We start from the raw sequence: 27,886 nt of genomic DNA, 5'->3' as shown, positions 1-27,886 counted from the left end.
GCTGCTTAACCGACCAAGCCACCCAGGTGCCCCAGTAGGCACACGTTTTTAAAATAGTACTTTCCTTTTGTTTACTTAATTTCTTCTGACAGATTTCCATATTATTTCTCTAGTGGTAGAAAATTATGTCTAGACTTCACAGATTCCGGCATTCAGAGCCTTTCGAACTCTGACCTCATTCCATTGTTCATGAAAACCTAACAGAAAGCGCTTTTCCATTTTTGTCTTTGTTAACACTTTTTGCTCTATCTATAATGGCCTTTCCTGCCATCTTTACGTTTTCAAATCCTTTTCTTCCATCAGTTCCAGCTCTAATAATATCTCTCATTCAGATATATTAATTATAACTCAGAAACGGAATCCCCGTGCCTTCCCCTTCCAGCAGGTTAAGTGACTGGAGTTCTTCAAAATTGGACTTGGAAAGCCTTTTTTTTTTTTTTTTTTTAATTTTTTTTTTAATTTTTTTTTTTTAATTTTTTTTTTTCAACGTTTATTTATTTTTGGGACAGAGAGAGACAGAGCATGAATGGGGGAGGGGCAGAGACAGAGGGAGACACAGAATCGGAAACAGGCTCTAGGCTCTGAGCCATCAGCCCAGAGCCTGACGCGGGGCTCGAACTCACGGACTGCGAGATCGTGACCTGGCTGAAGTCGGACGCTTAACCGACTGCGCCACCCAGGCGCCCCTTGGAAAGCCTTTTAAAAACTCCAGAAAGACTTAAAGAAAGCCAAATTGTAACAACAATCAGTACACTCCCTTTCATGCTAGTGAGTACATCTGTTTGGTGAAATATGCTAGTTTATTTTTAAAGAGTGTTTTGTTTTGCAGGTGTTGCTATATACACTGGAATGGAAACAAAGATGGCATTAAATTACAAGAGCAAGTCACAGAAACGATCTGCAGTAGAAAAGTAAGAAAGTTGTCTATTTTCATTTATTTACACATGAATATGTCTATGTATTCATATATGTATAAAATACTATGTATATAAAAATACATGTCAGTCAACAAAAGATGGTATTCTTGAGGATAGGGATGTATACATGTAGCATTTTGCACAATGTTTGGCATATAGTAGGTGCTAGATTATGACTTTAAATTAACAGCTTTAAAATAATACTATTGGATAATAATGGAATCACTTGATCAGACTAATCCTCCTGCAGATAGCAATTATGAAATCTGGACAAAAATTTTTTTTACATAAACAAGTATCTGAAAATACAGGAGAGTATTTTCGTAACTTCTTGCCTGAAGGCACTCCCTAATTCATGTGCTGCATGGGGCATCAGAGAGCCTGAACTTTACAAGATTTAAGTGTTGGAGGACAAGGTTTAAAGCTAGAAAAATAACTAGACAGAGGTAAAACTGTGTAGGGGAGGGAGCCACAGAAGGGAATGAACTCTGTACATAAATTATGCCCAAATCTTTGACTATTAGACCTATACATGTGCAAGAGAGACCCTGGTGGGCTTAGCAGAAAAACAGTATCAGGAGGCGGGAAGAACAGAACATAGAATTTTGCTGTTGTCTATTGCAGTGGAAACAGAGTTTGATATTTGAGCCTAGCCAAGTTAACTTCCTGCTGGAATGAAAATCAGCACTCTTGTGAAGAACATAAAAGAGTACAGTCTTTACAACCTGTTATTTATAAAATTTAGTATGTAATCAAAAATAAGTAGACATATGAAGAAAATGTAATTTGTATTCAAGAGAAGAAGCATTCAATAGAAATTGTCTCCATAATGTTCTGTATCTTGCAGTTAACAGACAAGGTCTTTAGAGCAGATATTATAAGTATTTTTAAGGGCCTAAAAAAAGATGTGACTAAACACATGTAAAATATCAGCAAAGAAATGGAAACTACAGAAAACAGTATGGAGGTTCCTCAAAAAGTTAAAAGTAGAACTGTCCTGTGATTCAGCAATTACACTACTAGGTGTTTACCCAAATGATACAAAAACACTGATTTGAAGGGATACATGCCCCCTGATATTTATACCGGCACTAACACCAATAACCAAATTATGGAAAGAGCCCAAATGTGCACCAACTGATGATTGGATAAAGATATGGAGTGTGTATGTATGTATGTGTGGTATATATACACACTGGAATATTACTCAGCCATCAAAAAGAATGAACCTTGCCATTTGTAACATGGATGGAGCTATGGAGTATTATGCTAAGTGAAATAAGTCAGAGAAAGACAAATACCATATCATATTATTTCACTCACGTGTAGAATTTAAGAAACAAGTGAACATAGGGGGGAACAAAAAGAGGCAGACCAAGAAACAGATTCTTAACTATGGAGAACAAACTGATGGTTGTCAGAGGGGAAGTGAGGTGGGGGATGGGTTAAAAGGCGATGGTTATTAAAGAGAGCACTTGTGAAGAGCACCAGGTGTTGTATGTGATTGATGAATCACTAAATTCTATACCTGAAACTAGTGTGGCACTGTATGTTAACTAACTGGAATTTAAATAAAAATTTGAGGGGAAAAAAAAAGAAATGGAAACTATAAAGAGAATTCAGCAGATATTCTTGAGTTGAAAATCTAATTACTGAAATGTAAATGTCATTAGATGGGCTCAATACCAGATTGAGGAAGGCAGCAGAAATTGTCGGTGAATTTTAAAAAGCAATAGAAATTATTCAGTCTGAAGAACAGGGAGAAAAAAGATTGAAGAAAAAATGAACAGAATTTCAGAACCATGTGAATACACAATATTAAGCTGTTTAGCATAATTCTACTTGAGTCCTTCCCCAAAGAGGAGAGAACAGTAGGGGCAGAATAAAAATATCTGAAAAAATAATAATGGCAAATTTCTTGAATTTGAAAAAACACAGAGTGGTAATTTAAATCCAGCAAATCAAAATTTGTGGACTCAAGGCAAAGCCTAAATTAAAGAGAAATTTCGAGCTATAAGTGTTTACATAAGAGAGGAAGAAAAGCTTAAAATAGTCATCTAAGTTTCTACCTTAGGAAGCAAGATAAAGAGAGTAATTATACCCAATCAGAGAAGAAAGAGAACAGATATTAAAGATGTGAGCTGGGGCGCCTGGGTGGCTCAGTTGGTTAAGCGTCCGACTTTAGCTCAGGTCACGATCTCGCGGTCTGTGAGTTTGAGCCCTGTGTCGGGCTCTGGGCTGATGGCTCAGAGCCTGGTGCCTGCTTCCAATTCTGTGTCTCCCTCTGTCTCTGACCCTCCCCCGTTCATGCTCTGTCTCTCTCTGTCCCAAAAATAAATAAAAACGTTAAAAAAATTTTTTTTTTTAAATTTTTTTTTTTTTCAACGTTTATTTATTTTTGGGACAGAGAGAGACAGAGCATGAACGGGGGAGGGGCAGAGAGAGAGGGAGACACAGAATCAGAAACAGGCTCCAGGCTCTGAGCCATCAGCCCAGAGCCTGATGCGGGGCTCGAACTCACCGCGAGATTGTGACCTGGCTGAAGTCGGACGCTTAACCGACTGCGCCACCCAGGCGCCCCAAAAAAATTTTTTTTTTTTAAAAGATATGAGCTAAAACCAATAGAAGAGAAAACAAATAATAGACAAAATTAACAAAGCTGAAACTGGTTCTTTGGAAATAATAACAAAATTAATAAATCTCTACTTTCTCAATCTAGATTGAGGGATTAAAGGGGAAAAAAAGAGAAGTATTAGGAGAGAGAAAACTAAAAAATTACCAACATCAAAAATGAAAAACAAGATAGTACAGATCCTACCTACTGTGGTCACTTTATCCACAGATAAAGAAATATGATGAAACACTTTATTTAACTACATTTTTTTAACTTAAATGAAGTGGACAAATTCTTTGAAAACACAACATATAAAAATTAACACAGGAAGAGACAGAAAATCTAAATAACCCTATCAAAGAGATTTAATTTATTATATATAAAATATATATTTTTATATAAATATATATTATATATATTATATATTATATATAAAATATTATATAAAAATATAAAAAAATTAAAAAAAATATGTCCACACAAAGGGATAGTCTTTTCAACACACAATGCTGGAACAGTTAGACATCCATATGCCAGAAACCAAATTTTCACGCTTCTCTTCACCACATACAAAAACTAACTCAAAATAAAACCTATACATAAGAACTTAATCTGTAAAACATGGGAGAAAATACTTGTGACTTTGGGTTAAGGAAACATTTGTTTGATGGGAAACATACAAAAAAGGAACCAAAAACCAAACCAAAAATTGATAAATTTCATCAAAATTAAAAACTTCAGCATACCTGAAGCTGATATGACATTGTATGTCAATGTTAAAAGAAATTAATGCTTGTATTTCAAAAGACACTGCTGAAAAAATGAAAACACAAGCCACAGACTAGGAAAAATACTTACAAAGCACATATTTTGTAAAGGACTCCTATCCAAAATATGCATTTTCACAACTTCTTTTCAACATTATTCTAGAAGCCTTATTCAGTGTCACCAGACAAAGAAATAAAAGGCATAAGTATTAGAAAGTAAGAACTAAAATTGTCCTTACTGGAGGACACATGATTTGTCACATAGCTGTACACATTCAAAATTAAAACTATTGGAACTAATAAGTGAGTTTTAGCAAGGTCAAAACATGGTGAGAGATATTAAAGATTTATCCATTAAATAAATGATGAAATCACACTAATAGATTGGCAGGCTGAGTATTGTTAAGCTGTCAGGTGATGTTTTGATTGTTTCAATCCTAGTTAAAATCCCTGCAAACTTTTTTGTGGTAATTGACAAGATGATTCTAAAATGAATATTGAAATGCACTGGCTAAAATGCATACATAGAATACATAAAGAAAATAGTCGCTTGAAAGAAAGCTGTAGGGGATGCCTAGGTGCCTCAGTCAGTTGAATGTCTGGCTCTTGACTTTGTCTCAGGTCATGGTCTCAAAGTTGGTGAATTCAAGTCCCATATTGTGCTCTGTGCTGACAGCATGGAGCCTGCTTGGGATTCCCTCTCTCCCCCTCTCTCTCTGCCCCTGCCCTGCTCGTGTGCTCTATTTCTCTCTCTCTCTCAAAATAAATAAACTTTAAAAATTGAAAAGAAAAGAAAGCTGTAGGATTCATATTCCCTGACTTTAAGACTTATTATAAAGCTGGTGAAGGGACCAGGGTTGAAGGGGTGGAAGGCAGATGGGATATGGAAAATGAGTTCAGATTAAGGGAACTAATACCTTACCGGAAGACAGGCACAGTAGATGTCTATCTGTCTGGAGTGAGAGCTCAATGGGAATTAGAGGATGTCGAGAAGGAGGATCCAGGTTTTAGTAAAGAAGATTTTGGCGTTTAGTCTGAAAAACTGTTGATTGAAAGTATACAGTAGAGGGGGATATCCAACATGGCAGAGAAGTAGGGGAACCTGAAGTTCCCTCTCAAACACAGCAGTGTTGAGGGCAAGGGACTTTGAATTCCAAGAGTCTGGGCTGTAGAGTGACAGAGACATGTCCATGGGGACAACCTGGCAGGCCATACGTGCGTGATTGCAAACTGGGAGAGATAAAATGTGCAGTGTAGGCACGGAGGGGAGAGATCCCCTTCTGCAGACAAAGGGAAGAAAAAGAGAGGCTGTGGAAGTGCAGGACTGTATTTGGACAAGAGAAAAAAACAATGGACTGGGGACGGAGAAAGAGCCAGTCTCTAACTGTGGGGCTTTCTTTGGACTGGGGCTGGCTGCCCAGTTCACACACCTGGGGAGGAAGGGAGCTAGCCCCAGGCTCAGTAACTAGTTCAGAGGCGCAGTCTGCAGTGGGAGAAAGCGATTCCCTCCCTCGAGTGCTGTGGGAAGAAGGTATATAACCATTCAAAGGACAAGAGACCCTGCCTGTGCTCACCAGCCAGAGGCCATTTATCAGCGGTGTGGAGCGGCACTTCCCTGGAACCAGGACACACGGAGTGGGACCCTTTAAGACATTGGGGTTTAAATCCCAGCTGAGCACCAGGGAGGTGCAGGAGTTGGCAGAGCAGGACACACCACCTAGTTCATGCCAGTGCGTCACTGGGAGGAGGCCCTCCAACCATGGAGTGGAGTGGCACTTCCCTGGAACTGGGGTGTGCAGAGCGGGACCCTTTAAGACATCTGGGTTTGAATCCCAGACAAGCCCCAGGGAGGCGTGGGAGACTGTGGAGTGGAAAAAAAACAAGGCCCACTTGCGCCAGCACAGTACTGTGAGGCACTCTGAACAGAGTGGTTTGAGACACCCAGTTTTTGCATTTTCTGATTTAATTCATGGGCAATTTTCTTCCTTTTCTCCTTCTTATTTTGTCCCTCCTCTAGTCTGGTTGTTCTGGTTGTTGGTTTGTTTAAGCAGACATATTTACTCTATTCTACTTATACCTGTTCTATATCTCTTTCTTTATTTTCCTTTCTCTCTCTAGATTAAGCCATATAGTTTTTCTGCCTGGTCAATTTTTTTTCCCTGCCCGTCATTTTTCTCTTTGTATGGGATAAGGCCTTCCACCAACACTGCCCTATCCCCCAACACTGTTGTTTGTTGTTGTGATGGTGGTAGGTTTGTTTTTTGTTTTTCTTTCCCAGAGCTACTTCAACGAACAAATCAAAGCGCATCTGGTGGAGGGTCCAAAACATCACTACGAGTAGGGAGGTAAAACAACCAGAGTCACAACAACAGAGAGCAAGTAACACACTCCAAAAAACACTTCCTGAAGGGCCAGGTCCTGGACAGTGCTCACAGGTGCAGGACACATAATAGCTTTTAAAACACATAAGAGACAGAAAACTAGCCAAAATGATGAAACAGAAGAATTCTTCTCAAAAAAAAAAATTCCAGGAAGAAATGACAACTAAAGACTTGATCAAAACGGATATAAACAATATATCTGATCAAGAATTTAGAATAATAGTCATAAGATTAATCGCTCGGCTTGACAAAAGCATAGAAGACAGCAGAGAATCTATTGCTGCGAGATCAAGGAATAAAAAATAGTCATGACAAATTTAAAAAATGCTGTAAATGAGGTGCAAAATAAACTGGATGTGCTGACAGGATTGAAGAGGCAAAGGGGAGAATAAGTGAAATAGAAGATAAAATTATGGAAAAAGATGAAGCTGAGAAAAAGAAAAAAAATTCTAGACCACGAGGGGAGAATTTGAGAACTAAATGATGAAATGAAATGTAATAATATCCATATCATAGGAGGTCCAGAAGAAGAAGAGAGAGAGAGAGAAAGAGAGAAGGTGTACTTGGACAGCTGAGAACTTCACAATTTGGGGAAGGAAACAGATATTGAAATCCAGGAGGCACACAACTCTCTTCAGACGTAATAGGAATCTATCTTCTACATGATATATCATAGTGAAACTGGCAAAACACAAAGATGAAAAGAGAATTCTGAAAGCAGGTAGGGACAAACGGGCCTTAACCTACAAGGGTAGACACATAAGAGTAGTAGCAGACCTATCTACTGAAACATGGCAGGACAGAAGGAAGTGGCAGGAAATATCAATGTGCTGAATGGGAAAAATATGCAACCAAGAATCCTTTATCCAACAAGGCTGCTGTTGTTCAGAATAGAAGGAGGGATAAAGGTTTTCCCAGCCAAACAAAAACTGAAGGAATTCATCACCACTAAACCAGCCTTCTAAGAGATCCTAAGGGAGACTGTTGGAATGTTGCAAAGGACCAGAGACATCATTATAAGCATGAAACCTACAGATAATACAATGACACTAAGTCCATATCTTTCAATAATAACACTGAATGTAAATGGACTAAATGCTCCAATCAAAAGACATACGGTATCAGAATGGATTAAAAAACAGAAGACCCATCTATTTGCTGTCTACAAGAGACCCGTTTTAAACCTGAGGACACCTTCAGATTGAAAGTGAGGGGATGGAGAACCATCTATCATGCTACTGGAAGTCAAAACAAAGCTGGAGTACCCATACTTACATCAGATAAACTAGATTTTAAACTAAAGGTTGTAATGAGATGAAGGGCTTTATATATCATAATTGTGGGGTCTATCCATCAAGAAGAGCTAACAATTACAAATGTTTATGCACCCAGTTTGGAAGCACCCAAATATATAAAATAATTCACAAACATTAGCAACCTTATTGATAAAAATGTGGTAATTGCAGGAGACTTTAATACTCCACTTACAGCAGAGGACAGATTTTGTAGACAGAAAATCAATAAAGAAACAATGGCCCTGAATGATACACTGGACCAGATGGACTTGACAGATGTATTCAGAACTTTTCATCCAAAAGCAGCAGAATACACATTCTTCTCAAATGCACATGGAATATTCTCCAAGATCACATACTAGGTCACAAAACAGCTCTCAATAAATATAAAAGAATTGAGATCATACTGTACACATTTTCAGATCACAATGCTATGAAACTTGAAATCAACCACAGGAAAAAGTTTGGAAAACCTCCAAATGCATGGAAGTTAAAGAACATCCTACTAAATAATGAATGGGTCAACCAGGCAATTAAAGAAGAAATTTAAAAATATATGGAAACAAATGAAAATGAAAACATGACAGTCCAAACCTTTTGGGATGCAGCAAAGGCAGTCCTAAGAGGAAAATACATTGCAATCCAGACCTATCTCAAGAAATAAGAAAAATCCCAAATACAAAATCTAACAGCACACCTAAAGGAACTAGAAGCAGAACAGCAAAGAAACCCCAAGGCCAGGAGAAGAAGAGAAATAATAAAGATTAGAGCAGAAATAAACAATATAGAATCCAAAAAAAAAAAAAAGAGTAGAACAGATCAATGAAACTAAGAGTTGTTTTTTTGAAAAAATAAAATTGATAAACCCCTAGCCAGACTTCTCAAAAAGAAAAGATATTGTACCCAAATAGATAAAATCACGAATCAAATTGGACGTATCACAACCAACCCCTCAGAAATACAAACAATTATCTGAGAATACTATGAAAAATTATGTAACAGCAAACTGGACAACCTGGAAGAAATGGACAAATTCCTAGACACCCACACACTACCAAAACTCAAATTGGAAGAGATAGAAAATTTGAACAGACCCATAACTAGTGAAGAAATTGAATCAGTTATCAAAAATCTCCCAACAAATTAGAGTCCTGGGCTGGATGGCTTCCCAGGGGAATTCTACCAGCCATTTAAAGCAGAGTTCATACCTATCTTTCTCAAGCTGTTCCAAAAAACAGAAACGAAAGCGGACTCATTTTATGAAACCAGCATTACCTTTGTTCCCAAACCAGACAGAAACCCAGCAAAAAAAAAGAATTATAGGCCAATGTCCCTGATGAACATGGATACAAAAATTCTCAACAAGATACTAGCAAATTGAATTCAACAGCATATAAAAAGAATTATTCACTATGATCAAGTGGGATTCATTCCTGGGCTGCAGGGCTGGTTCAGTATTCACAAATCAATCAATGTGATACATCACATTAATAAAAGAAAAGATAAAAACCACATGATCCTGTCAATAGATGCAGAAAAAGCATTTGACAAAATAACAGCATCCTTTCTTAATAAAACCCTCAAGAAAGTCGGGATAGAAGGAACATACCTAAACATCATAAAAGCAATATATGAAAAGCCCACAGCTAATATCCTCAATGGGGAAAAACTGAGAGCTTTCCCCCTGAGATCAGGAACACAACAGGAATGTCCACTGTCATGACTGTTGTTTAACATAGTGTTGGAAGACCTAGCATCAGCAGTCAGACAGCAAAATGAAATAAAAGGCATCAAAATTGGCAAAGAAGAAGTCAGACTTTCACTTTTTGCAGATGACATGATACTCTACATGAAAAACCTGAAAGACTCTACCAAAAAGCTGCTAGAACTGAAACGTTAATCCAGCAAAGTCACAGGATACAAAATCAATGTACAGAAGTTGGTTGCACTTCTATACACCAATAATGAAGCAACAGAAAGAGAAAAAAAAAGACGTCGATCCCAATTACAGTTGCACCAAGAACCATAAAATACCTAGGAATAAACCTAACCAAAGATGTAAAAGACCTGTATGCTGAAAACTACAGAAAACTTACGAAGGAAATTGAAGAAGACACAAAGAAATGGAAAAACATTCCATGCTCATGGATTGGAAGAATAATATTGTTAAAATGTCATTACTACCCAAAGCAATCTACATATTCAATGCAATCCCAAGCAAAATTGCACTAGCATTCTTCTCAAAGCTAGAAAAAACAATCCTAAAATTTGTATGGAACCACAAAAGACCCGGAATAACGAAAGTAATGTTGAAAAAGGAAACTAAAGCAGGAGGCATCACAATCCCAGACTGTAGCCTCTATTACAAAGCTTAATCATCAAGACAGTATGGTATTGGCCCCAAAACAGACACACAGACCAATGAAATAGAATACATAACCCAGAATTGGACCCACAAATGCATGGCCAACTAATCTTTGACAAAGCTAGAAAGAGTATCCAATGGAAAAACAGTCTCTTTAGCAAATGGTGCTGGGAGAACTGGACAGCAACATGCAGAAGAATGAAACTAGATACCTTTGTTACACCATGAACAAAAATAAACCTCAAATGGATGAAAGACCTGCATGTGAGACAGGACACCATCAAAGCCCTAGAGGAGAAAACAGGAAACAACCTCTTTGACCTCAGCCACAGCAATTTCTTGGTCAACACGTCTCTAAAGGCAATGGAATTAAAAGCAAAAATGAATTATTGGGACCTCATCAAGATAAAAAGCTTCTGCACTACAAAGGAAACAGTCAATAAAACTAAAAGGCAACTGACGGAATGGGAAAAGATATTTGCAAATGACAGATAAAGGGTTAGCATCCAAAATCTATAAAGAACTTATCAAACTCAACACCCAAAAAACAAATAATCCAGTGAAGAAATGGGCAGAAGACATGAATAGACAGTATTCCAAAGAAGACATCCAGATGGCCAACAGACACATGAAAAGATGCTCAACGTAACTCATCATCAGGGAAAGACAAATCAAAACCAAACTGAGATACCACCTCATACCTGTCAGAGTGGCTAAAATTAACAAATCAGGAAACCACAGATGCTGGTGCGGATGTGGAGAAACGGGAGCCCTCTTGCACTGTTGGTGGGATGCAAACTGGTGCAGCTGCTCTGGAAAACAGTGTGGAGGTTCCTCAAAAAATTAAAAATAGAATTACCCTATAGCCCAGCAATAGCACTACTAGGAACTTATCCAAGGGATACAGGAGTGCTGATTCATGGGGGCACATGTACCCCAATGTTTATAGCAGCGCTTTCAAGAATAGCTAAATTATGGAAAGAACCTAAATGTCTGTCAACTGATGAATGGATAAAGGTGTGGTTTATATATACAATGGAATACTACGTGGCAATGAGAAAGAATGAAATCCTGCCATTTGCAGCAACGTGGATGGAACGTTTATGCTAAGTGAAATAAGTCAGAGAAAGGCAGAGATCATATGTTTTCATTCATATGTGAATCTTGAGAAAATTAACAGAAGACCATGGAGGAAGAGAAGGGTAAAAAAAATAGTTACAAACAGAGAGGGAGGGAGGCAAACCATAAGAGACTCTTAAATACAAAGAACAAACTGAGGGTTGATGGGGGGGGGTAGAGGGGAAAATGAGTGATGGGCATTGAGGAGGGCAGTTGGAATGAGCACTGGATGTTGTATGTAAGTGATGAATCACGGGAATCTGCCCACAAAAGCAAGAGCACACTGTACACACTGTATGTTAGCCAATTTGACAACAAATTATATTTAAAAAATAATAATAATAAAGAATTTCAGGTTGTAAAAAAAAAAGTATACAATAGAGAGTGGGTGCAAAGCTGTAGTAAATATAATATGGTAGTAGCAAAAAAAGACATTTCATTGGAATAAACTAGAGTTGAGAAATAGACCCATTCATATATGGTCAATTGATTTTCAACCAAAGCATCAAGTAAATTCAGTGAGGAAAATGATAGTCTTTTCATTAAAAGATGCCACAATAATTGGATATCCATATGGGAAAAAAATAATAAACCTCAATTCCTATATTACCTCATACTCCAAAAAGTTTTTGAAGGTGGGTCATATACCTAAATGGAAAGGCTAAAACTATAAAACTTTTAATTTTTTTTAATGTTTGTTTATTTTTGAGAGAGAGACAGCTCAAGCCGGGGAGGGACAGAAAGAGAGGGAGACAGAATCCAAAGCAGGCTCCAGGCTCCAAGCTGTCCGAACAGAGCCCTATGCAGGGCTCGAACTTGCAAACTGTGAGATCATGATCTGAGCCAAAATCGGATGCTTAGTGACTAAGCCACCCTGGCACCCGAACTATAAAACTTTTAGAAGAAAACTTAGGAAGATTTCTTCACAACCTGGGGATAGGTAAATATTTTGTAGGATAAATAAACAATAACCACAAAAGAAAAAATTGGCTAGCTCTACTTCCGCAAAATTAAAAACTTCTTAGACTACACAATTAAGGAAATGATCAAGGAAGCCACAAACTGGGTGATGGTATCATAAAACATTTATCTGACAAAGGATTTGTATCCAGAATATATAATGATACATTAAAAGCTCCTCTAAGTCTATAATAAAAACAATGCAATGAAAAAAAATGGATGTAAGACTGGAGCAGAGAAATTTTTACAAAGAAATGTACAAAAGGCTAGTAAACATACAAAAAAGCGTACAATGTTATTAGTCATGAGAAAGATGCAAATTAAAACTGTAAAGAGATACATACCAATATACGCTTAGAGGAATGACAAAAATTAAAAATCTAAAGGCTCCAAATATTGGCTAGGACATGGAGCAGCTAGAATTCTTACTTTTAAATATTCTATGAGTCACAGAGAAAATTTGAAAGAACATTTTTTTTTTAATATCCAGAAGTTAATGAAAATACAGTGTATCAAATTTTGAAGGATGAAGCTAAAGCAGTGCTGAGAGAGAAATTTATAGCACTTGTATTAGTGTTCTCCGGAGAAACAGAACCAGTAGGAATATACATAGATGTATGTAAGAGATTTATTATAGGAGTTGGCTCATGTGGTTGTGAAGGCCACAAAATCCCACAGTCTGCAGTCTGCAAACTGGAGAAACAGGAAAGCCGATGGTATGATGCAGTCAGTATCCAAAGGCCTGAGGATGGCCCCTGATACGAACCTGGAGCTCTGACATCCCAACTTAAGAAAAGAAAAAAATTCGTCCTTTGCCTTTTTTATTTCATTTGGGCCCTCAGTTATGATACCCACCTACGTTGGTAAGGGCATATTTCTGTACTAAGACTGTTTTATCAAATACTAATCTCTGGAAGATATATTATTTATAGTATCAAATGGTAGTATCAAATACTAATCTCTGGAAGAGATAGAGAAATACCCTCACAGACACACCCCAAAGTAATGTTTTACCAGCTGTCATCTCTTAGCCCAGTCAAGTTTAGATTAACCATCGCAGCACTAGATAGTTAACATTAGTAAAGAAACACCGACAGAAACTGAAATTAGTGCTGATTGAAGAATCAAAGATGTGATATTAAGCTTGCTTTGTGAAATATTGTAATGTCAATCTTGCCTGGAGAAAAGGACAGGGATTCTAAAGTTAATTCCTGACTTATGTGATTTTTGTAAATTCACAGGATAATTTTTATTTAGGCTTTGGTCTTAATCCTTAAAAAGGGTGTGATCTCCTCCCAGAGGTTTTACGAAGATTTGACAAGCTAGTGGATGTGACAAAGTTTTATAAAACTTTTAATGCTATATAAATGTTAGTTATATTTATACTTAACACTAGATGCTAAAAATGTAAAAAAAAACTTAGAACAGCTACTTATGGTGAGAGTAATTGGCCAAAACTGTCATTTACTGTAAGCATTTTGAACAGTAATATAACCAATTCAAATAGGCTTATAATCTTCTGTATTAGCTATTTTATCCCTTGGTAAACAGATTCTATTGAATGGTCATTTCTTAAAATACAAAGATTGTTTCCTTTAAATAGCTACATGATATCTTATATATTTTTATATTTAATACCAGTATAAAATTTTCAGGCATTTGAATATAGTAACACATAATTGATATGTTTCATATGCTTTTTTTCTCATTCCAGGTCAATGAATACATTTTTGATAATTTATCTAATAATCCTTATTTCTGAAGCCATCATCAGTACTATCTTGAAATATACATGGCAAGCTGAAGAAAAATGGGATGAACCTTGGTATAACCAAAAAACAGAACATCAAAGAAATAGTAGTAAGGTATTTTATGGTGTTCTTGACTCTGCTATAAAGGAAACTATTCTTTGGCACAGTTGATGATTTGGTAGTGACTTCTGATAGTAGTGACCACTGTGATCTCCTAAAACCATTACTATTGAAGGGTGACAGAAAGACGCTGCAAGTCAGAGTGGCCATTATGTTTATACTGGTATACTTTTTGCATTTTAAGGCATAAGCAATTGTATTTCCTAAGACATGACTTGAATAATTATAAGAGATCACAAAAATTTAAATCATCTGTGTTGGCATTCCCCTTCACTACTACAAATTCAGTTTTTTTTATTTTATTTACTGTATGCTGTAAGTGAATTAAAGAGTTAGTTGACTTATTTTCAATTCTGTCAGAATAATTCAAGGAGTCTTACTGTCAGTCCATTGATAAGATGAAGTATTGACACAAAATTTGTCATATAATGTTTTAAACAATAAATATGGACTACCAAGACAATTTAATCTGCAATTTTGGTAACTTTGTCTCCAGATTTCACATTAGATTAAAATACAACTATTGCAAGACAGATGTGGATCTCAAGAAACCACAAAGCAGATCACAGGAACATATTTTCCATGTCATTCATAATTAGTATTTCACCTTTCACAGAATGCATGTCAAAATGTGATACTGCTGTGCCATTGAAGTAGGCTATTACTATATCATCTGTAAGTAAGAGTTTTAATTTACAGCAGTTCTAGTCTACCAATTTTTAAATAAATTTTAAATTATAGTCAATTTTTAGTTATCTTTGATTTTGAAAGGTAGAAGTAGAAGAGTAAGTATACTGCAGGGATTATTAATTAAATATTTTGCTAAAGGTTATTTGAGTCACATCAGGCCTTTTGGTAGCTTCTAAAAAGTAACAAGTAGTTTGAATTTAACCTTTTCTTTTTTCGTTTTGTTCAAGATTCTAATAAGCAATAAAACAACCAAAAGAAATGTATTAAAAAAATGATTCAACAAATGAATTTCAATTCATGAAACTTCTGCTTTAGAATATAGTTGATGGTCTGTTTAGACATGAAACGTTCTGATAATTTTTCTCCGGTCATACTGAGGAAATTCTCATATGTATTCTTGTATCAATCATTTTTTTGCCTAGATTCTGAGATTCATTTCAGACTTCCTTGCCTTTTTGGTACTCTACAATTTCATCATTCCAATTTCATTATATGTGACAGTCGAAATGCAAAAATTTCTTGGATCATTTTTTATTGGCTGGGATCTTGATCTCTATCATGAAGAATCAGGCCAGAAAGCTCAAGTCAATACTTCTGATCTGAATGAAGAGCTTGGACAGGTAAAAAAGATCATTTTATTTTGTTTTGCTAATTTTTTATTTTTATCAAAACAATACATATACAAAGAAAAATACTATGAGGCTTATACCAAAAAATAGCCCTACTTTGCTCCACACCTAACTCTTGTTTCTCATTTTTAAATCTGAAATCGTTTTTCCCATTATTTAGCACTACTGTATATAGTGTTCTTTCTTGATTTTTAAATTTTAGACATTATTTATTACGGAATATAAAGATATACTCTTATGCTGCTGTTTATACACACATACTCAGATACATACCCACTTTGCCTCCCTATAGCCCTCTAATATTGTTATATCACAATTAGGGATTCAGTAAATGTTATTGACATTATGTTGACTCTTAGTATTGCTCACTAATTCCTAGTTCTTTATGTGTATCCTATGATACTATAATTACACTTTCTTTTTTATGTTATTTTCCCTAGAGTTCATTGCTCTGTTTTTTCATTTGCTTAATTTCTGTATGCCACAAACAAGTCTCTGATTAATATTTGAAATATCTCTCTACATACTCAAACATATCAAGTAATCTAGGATTTCCTTTCTCTTTCTTTTTATGCCTGCTTCAAAAAAGCAGGCAGCTTTTTTGAAGACTTTTGTCTTTCTGCTTCAATTTGGACTTATTTCTGGGCCTGCTTCTTAGCTGTCACCTAGGACTTCCCTTTACCATTACTCTAGAAATTCCTTTGCCTCTCTCCTGTTTTGGATCTCCTGTCTCCTGGATCCCGTGTCACCCCACGTGTGTCTTTTTCTCTCATTTTGGTAGAACACATCTTCTAATAACTTCCTGAAAAAGGATGCATGAGAGGAGAATATTTTGAGACTTTGGATGTGTGAAAATTCTTTATTCCTTTTTTACACTTGATTAGTAATTTAGTTGTATAATGGCATCCCAGGTTGGAAATTATCATTCTTCCATATTTTAAAAGCATTTCTCCATTTTTTTCTGGCTTCCAATGTTGCTGTTAAGAAATGCAGTGCCATTCTGATTCCGAGTTCTTTGTGTGTGATCTGTTATTTTATCTCTGGAAGTCTTTAGGTTCTTCTCTTAATGTGATGATTCTGAAATTTCATGATGAGGTACCTTGGTGTCAGTCTTTTTTTTTTTTTTTTTTTATGCTTTCATTGGACAGTGAGTTCTGTGAGCCCTTTCAGTCTGGAAATACATGTACTTCAATTCTAGAATTTTTCTTACATAATTTCTTTGATAACATGTCTTTTTTAATTTAGTATTTAGATATCAGACCATTTATCTTGATTCTCTAATTCTCTTTCTTTGACTTTCAGTTTTCCTTTACTTGTTTGTTTTTATAATTCTGGAAGAATTTGTCAACTTTATCTTTCTACCTATCTTTTAATTTCTTTTATTTCTGTTATAATATTTTTAATTTCTAATATTCTAGTATATTTGAATAATCTTTTTTAATTGCATCATATTCCTTTTCTTGAATATAATCTATTCTTTTAGCTCTCTGAAGATATTAATGATGGCTATTTAGTCTTGTGCTCCTTGCATTTTCTCTTTGCCCCTAGCTCCTTTCTCAGTAGTCTGTTCTACTACAATATGGCATATGCATTCCTAAAACTTATTGTGCTACTTAAAATTACTTAGTAAAAGCCACAGGACTAATGGGATTAGGAGTACAACAAAAACTTTGTCAATGACACATTTAAAATAAATTGTTAAGAAATGCATAAGTACTGTAATATATGTGGCATTTTATCTTGAAATAGACCAGAAGGTTTCTTGTAGAAGTGACCATCATTGAAGTATTGCTACCTGTGTGTCATTGTAAAGTATAGAAAGGAAGGTTATCTGAAAACAGAAGCGGATGGGTGTGGCTTATAACACCCATGGTGACCTGAGGTAACTGGTACCTGTTTGAGGCTTGCACATTTCACGTGTTCCTTCTGGGCTTGGCAGTTTGCTGGTGTTTCTCACCAAGGAAATTGTGCATAACCAAATGCAAAGTGCACGTTATGTTCAAATTGTTCCCTTATATATCAGCCATATTGTTATAAGTTCATGTTTTCATGACCTTGTTGTAGCAAACTGTCTAATTTGTCTTAGACTCTACCTTTCTTTTAAGGAGTGATCCTCAAATGAATGCTAATCTTTGGTTTTCTTTACAAGCTTAAAAGTTTTCCATAGAAAACCCTAGCAGCCCAGCTATTTTTTGGCACATCCCCAGACTTCAGTGTTGGTCTTTTCTCAGTTTCCCCAGAGAGAATTACTCCAGTTAGTATTTCTGCTGCTTGTGATTGTTAGGGCCATCCAGTAGAAATCTCCGTTTTTAGTGTACTGCCGCACTCCTGTTTTTAGCTGCCTCACACCTGTTTTCAGCTTTCCACAGGGTTCAGATTCTCTCTGGTTAAAGCTCCTCCTTAGACAATAAACCTTCCAGCTGTTGCTCGGATAGATGTAAGGCAATCTCAGGTTTGCAAATTATGAGGTGATTTCAGGTTCCAGACTGTTCCTGATACCTCCATTTTCTGCGAGTTTCTGGGAAAGGATTGCCCCCATTGCTTAGGTTTCATATTCTATGTTCTCTTAAGTCACTTGCCACTCATTCAGCTCCTTTCCATCTTCCAAACTTGTTATATCTCCCTTCTCATGTTGTCTCAATTACCATTATTTTTGTTCTTTTTTTATTCCTCTATTCTTACTTAAGTGAAGTTTCAAGAGGAGCAGAGATAATTGTACTTGCTCAGCCTGCCATTTTTAACCAGAAGTTGATCCATTTATTTTTAACATTTAGGAGGCTGTAGTAACTTATGCTAAATATTAATTCATGTCACATTTCTTTAATTATGTATCACATATTCAGGACCTAAAAACAGAGCCTGCTTTTACTTCTCCAACCACATTTTTTCCCATTTTTTCTTTCCTTTGACCTTTTCTATCCCAATTTTCTTCTCTTCCTCTTTCCTTCATGTTAGAATGTTGTTTTTCTGAAACTTCACACTGTGCATATCCATATCTGTTTTCTTTTTAATAAACTTTAAGTGATAACTTTGTAAAATTTCTAATTCATCTCAGCCTTTCTTTTTACTTTTAAGCCTGCAAGTATTTCATAATATGTTTATTCCCTATATTCCTTTACCTATTTTTATACCAGTGAAATCTACTTTATTTCACACTCTCCTATGTCCTTAAATTTCCATACTGTTAAAGAAACTACTCTTAGGGTGGTGTACAGTGCCCTCTTTATCACTAAAGTTAAAACTTCTTGATTTTAAACAAATTTTTAAAAATCGAAATTGATTTCTTTTATTCATCTCTATCTAATCTTTTAATTCTAAAAAGTCCTCCATGACTGACAGATCTCTGTCTATTCTAATCACTTTTGGAGTATTAGTTCTGTTTGCTGATATATTTTGTATCATAAAATAAAAGTGGCAAGAACAGACATTTTTGCTTTATTCCTGAACTTAGTTTAAGGGAAAGCATTCAGTCTTTCTTCATCAAATGCTAATTATGGGGTTTTGTAGACGTATTTTATCAGGTTGAGGAAATAGCCTGTCCCTAATTTGTTGAATGTTTTTATCATGAAAGGGTATTGGATTCTGTCAAATGCTTTTTCTGCATCTGTTGAGATGATCATTTTAATAATAGAATAAAGAACAAGTGCCAACTTATTATTATGGTGGGTTTCATTGATTAATTGATGTTGAACCAGTTTTGCATTCCAGGGATGAATCCCACATGTTCATGGTGTGTATTTTTTATATTGTTCTAGATTTGGTTTGTGTTTATGTTCATAAGGGATACTGGTCTGTGGTTATTGTTTTTCCTTATGATGTCTACCTCGCTTTTTAAATGATGACTTTCTCAAATCATCATTGCATTAATTAAATCCTCACCGTGATCCTAGTTTGTATCAAGACTTAACTATTTCAATCTTCTCTTTTTGGACCTACCTTCTTTTAGGGTTAATTTTCCAAAATTAGTCTCCAAGAGTAATACAACTATTTGTCTTACCTTTTTAAAATATTTTCATTTAGGGGCACCTGGGTGGCTCAGTCGGTTGAGCGTCCGGCTTCGGCTCAGGTCATGATCTCGCGGTTTGTGAGTTTGAGCCCCGCATCGGACCCTGTGCTGACAGCTGAGAGCCTGGAGCCTGTTTCGGATTCTGTGTCTCCCTCTCTCTCTGTTCCTTCCCAGCTCTGTCTCTCTCTCTCAAAAATAAACATTAAAAATTTTTTTTGAAATAAATAAAAATTAAAAAATAAAAAAATAAAATATTTTCACTTAAACATTTTCCTTTTCCCTGAGTTTGTCTCCTACCCTTGGTTTCAATTTCCCCCATCTATCTATTTTAGATAACTTTCTATCTCTGACTTCTTGTGTTGCTATGACTTTGTGTTCCTGTTCCCAGCTCTGTACCATTTCTTCTGGACCACATACCCTTTCACATTCTAGGTTATTAAGCATCCCTTCCACCCTTGCTCAAAGATCATTCTTAATCCTACTACTTCAAAATACCTTATCCAGGAGAGGAAAAAGAACTATTAATACCACATTATCAGTCAGCTCTACAGATGAACATGCATGTAAAAATGCCACAAACTTCAAAGTGTATGTGTATATAGACTGAAATTATTTTATGTTACCCTGTTTTGTTTCTGGGTATCTTTAATTATTGTGCTTGGATTAAAGGAATCTCAGCATCAGTATGCCAATGTTAATAGGTAAGCTTGACTTTAGGAGGTGGGCGACAAGGTTTTTTTGCTTAACATAGGACCATAAACACAAAAGTTTTTTTTTTTTCTTTTATCTTTCATCTCTAGGTGGAATATGTGTTTACAGATAAAACTGGCACATTGACAGAAAATGAGATGCAGTTTCGGGAGTGTTCAATTAATGGCATAAAATACCAAGAAATCAATGGTAGACTTGTCTCTGAAGGACCAACACCAGACTCTTCAGACGGAAACTTATCTTATCTTAATAGTTTATCCCATCTTAACAACTTATCCCATCTTACAACTAGTTCTTCTTTTAGGACCAGTCCTGAAAATGAAACTGAGCTAGTAAGTAACTTTTAAATTAATAAATTGGAATTTCGTTTGAAATAATTCTCTCTGGTAGTTGCTCGATTGATTGAAGGAGAAAAAGTTTAAGTGTTAGTGGGACAAAAAATATGTATTTGAAATGTATATCCTTTGATTCAACACTGAGAATTTGTGGTGATAACCCAGTTTAACTTGTCAATTAATGTGTGTCTGCCTTAGTTCTCTGGGTAAATGAGACTAAGTTAAGAAGAACCCTATGCCTTGAAGTAAAGAAGTAAAGAGACTTTGCTAAGAAATAGAGCTTACATTTACTTAATGCTTCTTGAGACCTCACTTTTTAAGAGGTCTTACAATTTGGCGGTGCCTCCCAAAAGATACTCTTATGTTGAAAGGTCATAAGCAAATGTAATATTTTCCTTTTTGGAGTCAGAAGCAACCAGCTAGTATTCAGGCAGTTCAAGATTATAGCACTCTTCCTAAATGTCCATCAACTGATGAATGGATAAAGAAATTGTGGTTTATATACACAATGGAATACTACGTGGCAATGAGAAAAAATGAAATATGGCCTTTTGTAGCAACGTGGATGGAACTGGAGAGTGTGATGCTAAGTGAAATAAGCCATACAGAGAAAGACAGATACCATATGGTTTCACTCTTATGTGGATCCTGAGAAACTTAACAGAAACCCATGGGGGAGGGGAAGGAAAAAAAAAAAAAAAAAAAAGAGGTTAGAGTGGGAGAGAGCCAAAGCATAAGAGACTGTTAAAAACTGAGAACAGGGGCGCCTGGGTGGCGCAGTCGGTTAAGCGTCCGACTTCAGCCAGGTCACGATCTCGCGCTCCGTGAGTTCGAGCCCCGCATCAGGCTCTGGGCTGATGGCTCAGAGCCTGGAGCCTGTTTCCGAGAGCCTGTTTCCGATTCTGTGTCTTCCTCTCTCTCTGCCCCTCCCCCGTTCATGCTCTGTCTCTCTCTGTCCCAAAAATAAATAAAAAAGTTGGAAAAAAAAATTAAAAAAAAAAACAAAAAACAAAAAACTGAGAACAAACTGAGGGTTGATGGGGGGTGGGAGGGAGGGGAGGGTGGGTGATGGGTATTGAGGAGGGCACCTTTTGGGATGAGCACTGGATGTTGTATGGAAACCAATTTGACAATAAATTTCATATATAAAAAAAAAAAGATTATAGCACTCTTGTTGTAAATCTAAGATAACCAATTATTAACAGTATTTATTGACATTTTTTAGAATTCTGCTTATGGTTTTCTAAATGTTTGGGGATGGTATTTTTATTGTGAATATTATTTTTCTACAGATTAAAGAACATGATCTCTTCTTTAAAGCAGTCAGTCTCTGTCACACTGTACAGATTAGCAACGTTCAGACTGATGGCATTGGTGATGGTCCCTGGCAATCCAACCTTGCACCCTCCCAGTTGGAGTACTATGCATCTTCACCAGATGAAAAAGCTCTAGTGGAAGCTGCTGCAAGGTATAGTTTAGTCTAATTTTCAAATCTTCAGAAAAACATCTTTTAAATAAACAACTACAAATACTAGAAAATTATTTTAAATTGTCAGACAAAATTCATAAATGCATAAAGGTAGAATTCATAAACACATAAAGGAGAATTTTATATGTGTCATTAATTTTGCTGACAAGCTTGCATTGAATCATATTTTGAAGAGATTTTTAAAAATCTGGTTGCTGTGAAATATGAATAATATAATTTGTGAGAAATACTTGTGAATGTATTGTTTTGGACCTACTCTGATCCTTCAAGTTCTTAAAAATAATGCCATATTCAAATTAACTTTTTTTATTTATTTTTCGGAGAGAAAGAGAGCACATGCAAGCAGGGAAGGGGCAGAGAGAGGAAGAGAGAGAATCCCAAGCAGGCTCCATGCTGTCAGTGCAGAGCCCAACTGGGGCTCCATCTCACAAAGAACCATGAGATCATGACCTGAGCCGAAATCAAGAGTTAGACACTTAACTGAGCCACCCAGGTGCCCCTCAAAGAAATATTTTTAAATGCATCTTAAATGTGTATTTTAAATGTTTTTATTCAGGCTAAGTTATAATGACATATTGTGAAACATGAAATAGCGTCTTTAAATCTTACATTTCTTAGGGTTCCTGGGTGGCTCAGTCAGTTAAGCATCTGACTTAGGCTCAGGTTATGGTCTCATGGTTCATGAATTCAAGCCCCCCACATTGGGCTCTGCTGTCAGCACAGAGCCCACTTCAGATATTCTGTCCCCCTCTCTCTGCCCCCACCCTGCTCTCATGTGCTCTTTCACTCAAAAATAAATAAACATTTGAAAAAAATTTTTTTAATCCTATATTTCTTCTCTTTTAATCCCTAGAATTGGCATTGTATTTATTGGCAATTCTGAAGAAACTATGGAAGTTAAAACACTTGGAAAACTGGAACGGTAATTTTTTTCTGTATTGTAATCTTCTGTGTGTTTAGTATAGAATAGGAATCTGTAAACTGTGGCCCATAGGCCATATCTGGTCTATGGCTTGGTTTGTACAGTCCACAAGCTATATTACACTTTTAAAGGATTGTTGTTTTTAAAAAAAAAAATGCAACAGAAACCATATATAGCCTGCAAAGCCTAAAATATGTACTGTCTGGACCTTTACAGAAAAAGTTTACTGACCCCTGCTCTAGAATGATGTTAATACTCCATTGTACTTTTTCACAGTAATAATAACATTCTACTGTGAATCTTTCATTTGTATTTTAGCTTAATGGTTCTTGAATTTACTCATATGTTTATTTTTATACACTCCTGGGGTAATGAGTTCCATAAGTTCTTACTGAATAAAGAAAACCTTCCTTATATTTACACTGTTTTATAAATTAGTCCATTCCTGTTCTAGTCATATCTTTCATTGTTTTATCAATTCCAGTTATATCTCAACTGTAGCTGTCCCTTGCCAAACTATGGTTTTCCAAACTAAAATAGAGCCATTTTTTGGCTAATTACATGTAGAAGCCTATGTAGCTCATTTCATCAACTTACAAACCATCATCCCACTCAGTGTTTTTCTTTGAGATGTACAAAACATTTCACATAAACATCATTATATAAACCCATCCCAAAAACTTCAAGCCACACCTGACCCATCCACACAAATTCTTTTACTGCTCCCTATAAAGGCATTTGTTTCCCTACCTGTACACACGTACACTGTTCTAGGTTCAGAATCACTGCTGTAATGATCCTCTGTTACTAATGTCAGTGTGTTGTATTTCTCAGGTGTGTTTGGGCAGAGAAAAGGGTTGAGAATCAATTACCTTTTTTAGAAAAACGTGGAGCTGGGCAGATCTGGATTCCAATCCTTGCTGTGCCACTCACAAACTTATTTGACTTTAGGAAAATTACTTAATCTTTCTGAGTTTAATAGTCCTCATCTGTAAAATGAGATAAGACCTACCTTCTTTGGTTCTCATGGGTATTAAATGACATAAGGTAGGTAAAGTACATGGCATTTGGTAAGTACTCAATAAATGTCAGTTCCTTCTATTTCTATCTTGTGTTATTATTAGTGATTTATAACCCATCATCTTGAAAATGTACTTGAGATTAATTTCTTATTCTAAATCAACCATTTTATCTTTTATAGGGGTTCTTGTCAAAGATTCACTTACTATTCAAAAAAAGTAGACTTTTTATCTTATTTTTTTTTTCCTTAGGTACAAACTGCTTCATATTCTCGAATTTGACTCAGATCGTAGGAGAATGAGTGTGATTGTTCAGGCACCTTCAGGTAACCTGTCTAAATTTTTATGAATTTTTATTTATCTAATATTAAGAGTTTGATAACTGATTTTTCTCTTTAGGTGAGAAGTTTTTATTTGCTAAAGGAGCTGAATCATCAATTCTTCCTAATTGTGTAGGTGGAGAAATAGAAAAAACCAGAATTCATGTAGATGAATTTGCTTTGGTGAGTGGAGATTTCTAAAATATATAAAACTAGAAGATATACATATGAAAGATTTAAGGCTTCATTTTTGCATTAGTAATTTATAAAAAAAAATTATAGACATTCTGCAGTTCTGTTACAGTATGTGTTATCTTCCACATTCTTTGGTTATAAAATGACTTTTAACCTGCTAAAATTCAAGTCTTCTCTTTGAACCTATTACAATCAGGGTATTTCTGGCTACAAAGACCATTCAAATTAATACATTAAAAAGAGGAGTTTACTAAAAGAATATAGGGGAATCCCAAGGATGTGGAGAAACTGGCACCTTCATTGCTGGTGAGAATATAAATGGTACAAACACTTTAGAAAATAGTTTGACAGTTTCTCACAGAACATAGAGTAATAAAGGTAACTGTATAACCCATTCACTGCTAGTTATACACCCAAGAGAACTGAACACATGTTCACACAAAAACTTAGTAGCATTTTTGCTAAATAGCCAAAAGGTGGAAACATTCAAATTCCATCAGCTGATGCATGGATTAAACAATGCGTCATCTCCATATAATGGAATGTTATTTGGCCATTAAAAGGAATAAAATACTTATATGCTACAACATGGATGAATCTTGGAAAGGTTATGCCTAGTAAAAGAAGCTAGTCATAAATGGTCACATGTTCCATTTATATGAAATATCCAGATTAATGGAATTCATAGAGACAAAAAGCACATTAGTGGTTGCCAGGGTCTGGAAGAAGGGGTAAAAAGGAAGTGTCTGCTAATGAATATGGGATTCCTTTTAGGGATGATGAAAACGTTCTGTAATTAGATAGTAGTCATGATTGTACAACTCTGTGAATACACTAAAAACCACTAAATTGTACTCTTTAAAGGAATGAATTTTTTGGTTTGTGAATTAGGTCTCTTTTACTAGAAGAATGTAGGAGAATCTTACAAAAACAAAGTGCCGCACTTCATCTGAAGAGGAAGATTTTTAAGCAGCTCACTTTCAGTCTTAGGAACTCATGATCTCTTATTTCTGCATTTCTGTAAATGTATGCTCCATACTCATCTCTGCTCACCTGCCTCCCTTTTATGGTTTATTTTCTCCCATTGCTTGTTTCCTAATTGTTTATGATGTAGTTCACCTACCACACTGTAACATCCATGAGAACAAAGACATTCTTCTACTTAACATTCATTTTAATATCCAGAACAATGCTGGCACATAGTTAGCATTTCAATAAGTATTTGTTGTAAAGTGAATTACTTTCATATACTAGTAACTCTCATGGCCTCTTAACTATTATTTAAGAAAAACATTTATAGGTGTGGGTCATTTGGTTTTTTGGTTGTTGTCTTTTTTAATGCTTGTTTATTTTTGAGAGAGAGAGAGAGAGGAAATCCCAAGCAGGCTCTGCACTGTCAGCACAGAGCCTTGATGCAGGGCTTGAACTCACAAACCATGAGATCATGACCTGAGCCGAAATCAAGAGTTGGATGACTGAGCCACCCAGGCACCCCTAAGTGTTGGTCATTTGTAAATCAAGAACATCAATATTTAGAAATCTAAATAATGTCATATAGTATTTTAAAATGTACCCTTTCCAAGTTCTGTTATTAGAATATTTGGGTTTTTCTGAGGAAAATGTACAGCAAGAACTTTTATAAGCTTTTGGATATAGGTACCAACTTTTAAATAGTAACACCATAGGAAAAATTTGTGCCCAGGAGAATCGGATAATCAAATATATATTCCTAAGTATTGTGTAACTCCGTTTCACCAATGAAGATGTATAATGATTCAGTTTAAAATCATTCGGTGGCTCTAGAAAGAATTGTTTATTGGATGAGGGCCACCTTACCGACTTCGTTATTTGAACTGTAAATTAGTTCTGTGCACCTTCAGGAAATTATGGTCTTCTTTGCTTAAAAAGAATTCTTATAAAATGGATTTGTAATGGTTAAAACAGGAGAATAGAACCTGGGCTGCCTGTCTCTTGACAGCCTGAAGATACCCTTATAGAAGTGTCTGGCTTTCCAGGTAAAACAGTTTTAAAACCACAGTAAGATCATCTTTATGATCCTGTCTAGGCTCTGATATTAAAAACCTTAAGTATTTTGAGCAACTTTTTAAGAACTCATCAAAAATTATAAAAGCTCTGGGGCGCCTGGGTGGCGCAGTCGGTTGAGCGTCCGACTTCAGCCAGGTCACGATCTCGCGGTCCGTGAGTTCGAGCCCCGCGTCGGGCTCTGGGCTGATGGCTCAGAGTCTGGAGCCTGTTTCCGATTCTGTGTCTCCCTCTCTCTCTGCCCCTCCCCCGTTCATGCTCTGTCTCTCTCTGTCCCAAAAATAAATAAACGTTGAAAAAAAAAAATTATAAAAGCTCTGATAATGTGTGTCCCATAACTCAGATCACGAGGGCTTTGTGACACTTCATGTATATCCTGTTACTAGATGATAGTACTTTTAAGTTGTTTGTAATTGACTTTTGGTAAGGCATCCTCAGTTTATTTCAATGACTTCTTGATTTCCCATTAGTTATTTTGGTTCAATTTTTGTCTTTAATTTTTCTGTTTTAGAAAGGGCTAAGAACCCTGTGTATGGCCTATAAACAGTTGACATCTAAAGAGTATGAGGAAATAGATAGACGTCTCTTTGAAGCCAGAACTGCCTTGCAACAACGGGAAGAGAAATTGGCAGATGTCTTCCAATTCATAGAGAAAAATCTGATATTACTTGGAGCTACAGCAGTGGAAGACAGGTAAATATCAGACAAATAGGCAATATCCGTTTTTTCTCATAAGAATTTTCCTAGCCAATTGTTTCTAATTTATGACATAAATTCCATTTATTAACATCCTATAATAATATATTTAAAATCAAAATAAATGGGTAATTTTTCCCATTCAGCGGATACAACACTTATTCTAGTCAGATACCTTAAATAGATGAATGAACTCAGCTATGTAGCTTTCCCTGTAGGCTTGAATTTGTAGAGTACTACTCAGTATGGCGTACAAAAGCTTTAAGCACCTGTTTAATGCTCCAGCTTCACTTCCCACCACTGCCTGCTTCCACATTATGCTTCAACAGTACCAAACTGTCTGTAGTTCTCTGAACAACAGCTCTAGTTAAAACTATTCTATTTTGTGCCTTTGTTCTGTGGCAAGGCTGTACGTTGTGCCTGGATAATTTCCCCCTTACCCATTTGTGAATATCTTTATAAAATATAGCTCAGATAGTACCCCCACTCCAGTAAGACCTTTCTTTACCCCTAACTGGATTAAAAACCTCTCCTTTGTGAAG

The 27,886-nt window shown here is 35.9% G+C and overlaps 1 protein-coding gene across 10 annotated transcripts in view; it reads left to right on the top strand.

Moving 5' to 3' along the window:
* Positions 1–27,886, top strand: part of ATP11B (ATPase phospholipid transporting 11B (putative)) — a 127,436-nt gene that overhangs the window by 51,867 nt on the left and 47,683 nt on the right. For all 10 annotated transcript variants that reach the window (XM_045502854.1, XM_045502862.1, XM_045502853.1 and 7 more), the window contains exons 10-18: positions 830–911; positions 14,133–14,283; positions 15,402–15,599; positions 20,415–20,657; positions 21,953–22,128; positions 23,003–23,071; positions 24,343–24,416; positions 24,490–24,593; positions 27,160–27,341. In XM_045502854.1, coding sequence (XP_045358810.1) covers positions 830–911; positions 14,133–14,283; positions 15,402–15,599; positions 20,415–20,657; positions 21,953–22,128; positions 23,003–23,071; positions 24,343–24,416; positions 24,490–24,593; positions 27,160–27,341 — 1,279 coding nt within the window. The remainder of the gene's footprint in view (positions 1–829; positions 912–14,132; positions 14,284–15,401; positions 15,600–20,414; positions 20,658–21,952; positions 22,129–23,002; positions 23,072–24,342; positions 24,417–24,489; positions 24,594–27,159; positions 27,342–27,886) is intronic.

The sequence above is a fragment of the Leopardus geoffroyi genome, chromosome C2, assembly GCF_018350155.1.
Source record: "Leopardus geoffroyi isolate Oge1 chromosome C2, O.geoffroyi_Oge1_pat1.0, whole genome shotgun sequence".
NCBI lineage: Eukaryota > Metazoa > Chordata > Mammalia > Carnivora > Felidae > Leopardus > Leopardus geoffroyi.
This window is presented reverse-complemented; position numbering and strand designations above follow the sequence as displayed.